The 3,894-nt window shown below is 42.4% G+C and overlaps 1 protein-coding gene across 1 annotated transcript; it reads left to right on the forward strand.

Annotated features, from left to right (window-relative positions):
• Positions 1-252: 252 nt before the first annotated feature.
• LOC108663971 (vasodilator-stimulated phosphoprotein-like) lies at positions 253-1,632 on the forward strand (the record flags this gene model as incomplete). Its single annotated transcript, XM_018129897.1, has 2 exons — positions 253-648; positions 1,383-1,632. Coding segments are annotated over exons 1-2 (646 nt in total), but the record flags the coding sequence as incomplete, so codon positions are not given.
• Between the last annotated feature and the right edge of the window lie 2,262 nt (positions 1,633-3,894).

Genomic DNA, 3,894 nt, shown 5'->3' on the forward strand with positions numbered 1-3,894 from the left:
AATGAATGTCTACCGGCACACCGCGACGGTTGTCACGGGCTCGAGGGGAGTATCGGGTTGTGACAATTCGATTGGTATCAGAGCTTTTGTGTTTTAAAGATCAAAGTTTTTAGTTTTAAAGTTGTTTTAAAAATTTACAATATCAGTGTGGCCCCCGATTAAGTTAGGTTAGGTTAAGTTCAATAGAACGCATGCATCTGCATATAGAGCCTAAGGTTACCTAAACTTGCTCGTATTCTTTTATAGATTATAATGCCTCCTCGACGCGGACGCCCACCTTTCAATAGATCGGTTGAGAGGGGAAGAGGTCGTTCCCAACGTCATCAGCCAGATACAGTAGAGGAGGAATCAGTTGCATCCACCATTCGGGCAGCACCTGCTGTTGAGCAAGCTGAGAGTCCTCCACCTCCTCCACCTCCTCAACCACCTACTGGTATTCCCGCCATGCCTACCGAGGCAGCACAGGCATTGGCAGCTTTTTTTACTACAATGGCTAGTCAAGCTCAGACTGGTCAAGTTCCACCTATAGTGCCTCCAGCTACTCCTTTAGTTGCACCACCGGTACAGGATGTATCAATTTCTAAGAAGCTAAAGGAGGCTAGACAGCTCCGTTGTGTGTCTTTCGCGAGTGAGTTGGATGCCACTGTGGCAAAGGACTGGATTAATCAGGTTTCAGAGACTCTCTCTGATATGGGATTAGATGACGACATGAAGCTGATGGTGGCTACGAGATTATTAGAGAAGAGGGCTCGTACTTGGTGGAATTCGGTGAAGTCCCGTTCCACTACTCCTCAGACATGGTCCAATTTTCTCAAGGAATTCGATGGTTAGTATTTCACTTACTTTCATCAGAAAGAAAAGAAAAGAGAATTTCTGAGTTTGAAACAAGAGAATCTAACTATAGAGGAGTATGAGACTCGTTTTAACGAGTTGATGTTATATGTGCCAGATCTGGTGAAATCTGAGCAGGATCAGGCCAGTTATTTCGAGGAAGGGCTCCGTAATGAGATTAGAGAGCGGATGACAGTGACTCGTAGGGAGCCACATAAAGAGGTCGTACAGATAGCTTTACGGGCTAAGAAGCTCGCGATTGAGAATAAGAGGATTCAGACTGAGTTTGCAAAAAGGAGGAATCCTGGTATGTCTTATTGTCAGCCAGTAAAAAGAGGCAAGGACTCAACAACTTTAGGGAGCACTACTTCTGTTTCCGTGACATCTCCTCGACCTCCATTTCCACCATCACAGCAAAGACCTTCGAGGTTTAGCAGATCTGCTATGATTGGTTCTGGGAAGAGTTCCGGAGGTTCTGACAGATGCAAAAATTGTGGAAATTATCATGTTGGGCTGTGTAGGGGCCTGCATTATGTTTTCATTGTGGTCAGCCGGGTCATATTAGAAGTAATTGCCCACGGTTAGGACGAGCCACTGTAGTTGCATCATCTCCACCAGCTCACACTGATATGCAGAGAAGAGATTCTTCTGGGTTACCACCGAGACAGGGAGTAGCCATACGGTCCGGTATGGAAAGTAATACCCCGACACATCCACCTTCGAGACTACAAACTCGTACTTCGACAAGAGTTTTCGCTGTGATAGAAGATGAGGCACGGGTCCGACCTGGAGTAGTGACTGGTATTATGTCTTTATTTTATAAAGATGCTTATGTTTTGATAGATTCTGGCTCAGATAGATCTTATGTGAGTACGACATTTGCATCAATTGCTTATAGAAACCTGTCACCATTAAAGGGAGAAATTGTAGTGCATACCCCTCTAGGGGAACAGTTGATTAGAAATACTTGTTATAAAGACTGTAGGGTAAGGGTAGGTGAGGAAGAATTTAGGGGTGACTTAATTCCTCTAGAGATCTTGGATTTTGATTTAATATTGGGTATGGATTGGTTAACTGCACATCGGGCTAACGTGGATTGTTTTCGAAAAGAAGTTGTTCTTTAGAATTTGGAGGGAGCAAAGATTGTGTTTGTAGGGGAACGTCGAGTATTACCATCTTGTGTAATCTCGACCATCAAAGCTTCGAAATTAGTGCAAAAAGGGTATCCGACTTATTTGGCATATGTGATTGATACTTCAAAGGGGAAACTTAAGTTAGAGGATGTCCCAATAGTAAGTGAGTTTCTTGATGTATTTCCTGATGATTTACCGAGACTACCTTTTGATCGAGAGCTTGAGTTCCCTATTGATTTACTTCCGGGTACCGCACCTATTTCTATTCCTTCATATAGAATGGCTCCGGCAGAGTTGAAGGAATTGAAAGTCCAATTGCAAGATTTGGTGGATAAAGGTTTCATTCGCCCTAGCATTTCTCCTTGGGGAGCGCCAGTCCTATTTGTAAAGAAGAAGGATGGCACTCTTCGATTGTGTATCGATTACCGTTAACTGAACCGAGTGACCATCAAGAATAAATACCCTTTACCCTGGATAGATGATCTTTTTGATCAATTACGAGGTGCTATGGTATTCTCTAAGATTGATTTGAGATCTGGGTACTATCAGTTGAGGATTAAGGAGCAGGATGTACCCAATACTGCCTTCAGGACGCGTTATGGGCATTTTGAGTTTCTAGTGATGTCGTTTGGTTTGACTAATGGCCCGGTAATTTTTATGGATCTTATGAACAGGGTGTTCCATCCATACTTGGATAAGTTTGTGATAGTATTCATAGATGACATCTTGGTTTATTCGAAGAATGATGATGTACATGCTGTCCATTTGCGCATTGTGTCGCAAACTTTGCGCGAGAGGCAACTCTATGCCAAGTTCTCTAAATGTGAATTCTGGTTGAAGGAAGTGGTTTTCTTGGGACATGTGGTGTCCGGAGCTAGAATTTATGTCGATCCTAAGAAGATTGAGGCTATCTTGCAATAGGAGCAACCGAGAACGGTAATTGAGATTCGTAGTTTCCTTGGCTTAGCCGGTTATTATCGGAGATTTGTTCAAGGATTTTCTTTGATAGCAGCTCCCCTGACTCGTTTGACTCGTAAAAGAGTTAAGTATGAGTGGGATGATGTTTATGAGAATTGATTTCAGGAGCTAAAGAATCGGTTAACCTCCGCTCCCATTTTAACATTTCCTGTTAGTGGAAAAGAATTTGTGGAAAATAGTGATGCATCTAAGTTGGGATTAGGGTGTGTATTGATGCAGGATGAGAAAGTAATAGCTTACGCTTCCCGACAGTTGAAAAAGCATGAGACGAATTACCCTACTCATGACTTAGAGTTAGCAACAGTAGTCTTCGCATTGAAGATTTGGAGACATTATTTATATGGTGAGCGTTGCCGGATTTTTACTGATCATAAGAGTTTGAAGTATTTGCTCACCCAGAAAGAGCTTAACTTGAGACAAAGACGATGGTTGGAGTTGATTAAGGATTATGACTTAGTGATTGATTATCATCCGCGAAAAGCAAATGTGGTAGCGGATGCCTTAAGTCGTAAATTCTCATCGTCGTTAGCAACACTTCGGAGTTCTTATTTTTCGATGTTACTTGAGATGAAATCTCTAGGGATCCAGTTGAATAATGGTGAGGATGGAACCTTACTTGCTAGTTTCGTCGTGAGACCTTCATTGTTGAATCAGATCAGAGAATTGCATAAATCTGATGATTGGTTGAAACGGGAATTTCAAAAGTTGCAAGATGGAGAAACTAGTGAGTTTAGACTCAGGGATGATGGTACTTTGATGCTTAGAGAACGAATTTGTGTCCCTAAGGATGATCAATTGAGACGAGCTATTTTGGAGGAAGCTTATTCTTTCGCCTACGCTTTACATCCCGGAAGCACCAAGATGTATTGGACTATTAAAGAAAGTTATTGGTGGCCGGGTATGAAACGAGACATAGTAGAGTTTGTAGCGAAATGTCTCACATGCCAACAGA

Source organism: Theobroma cacao, unplaced genomic scaffold (genome assembly GCF_000208745.1).
Source record: "Theobroma cacao cultivar B97-61/B2 unplaced genomic scaffold, Criollo_cocoa_genome_V2, whole genome shotgun sequence".
In the NCBI taxonomy this organism is placed as follows: Eukaryota; Viridiplantae; Streptophyta; class Magnoliopsida; order Malvales; family Malvaceae; genus Theobroma; species Theobroma cacao.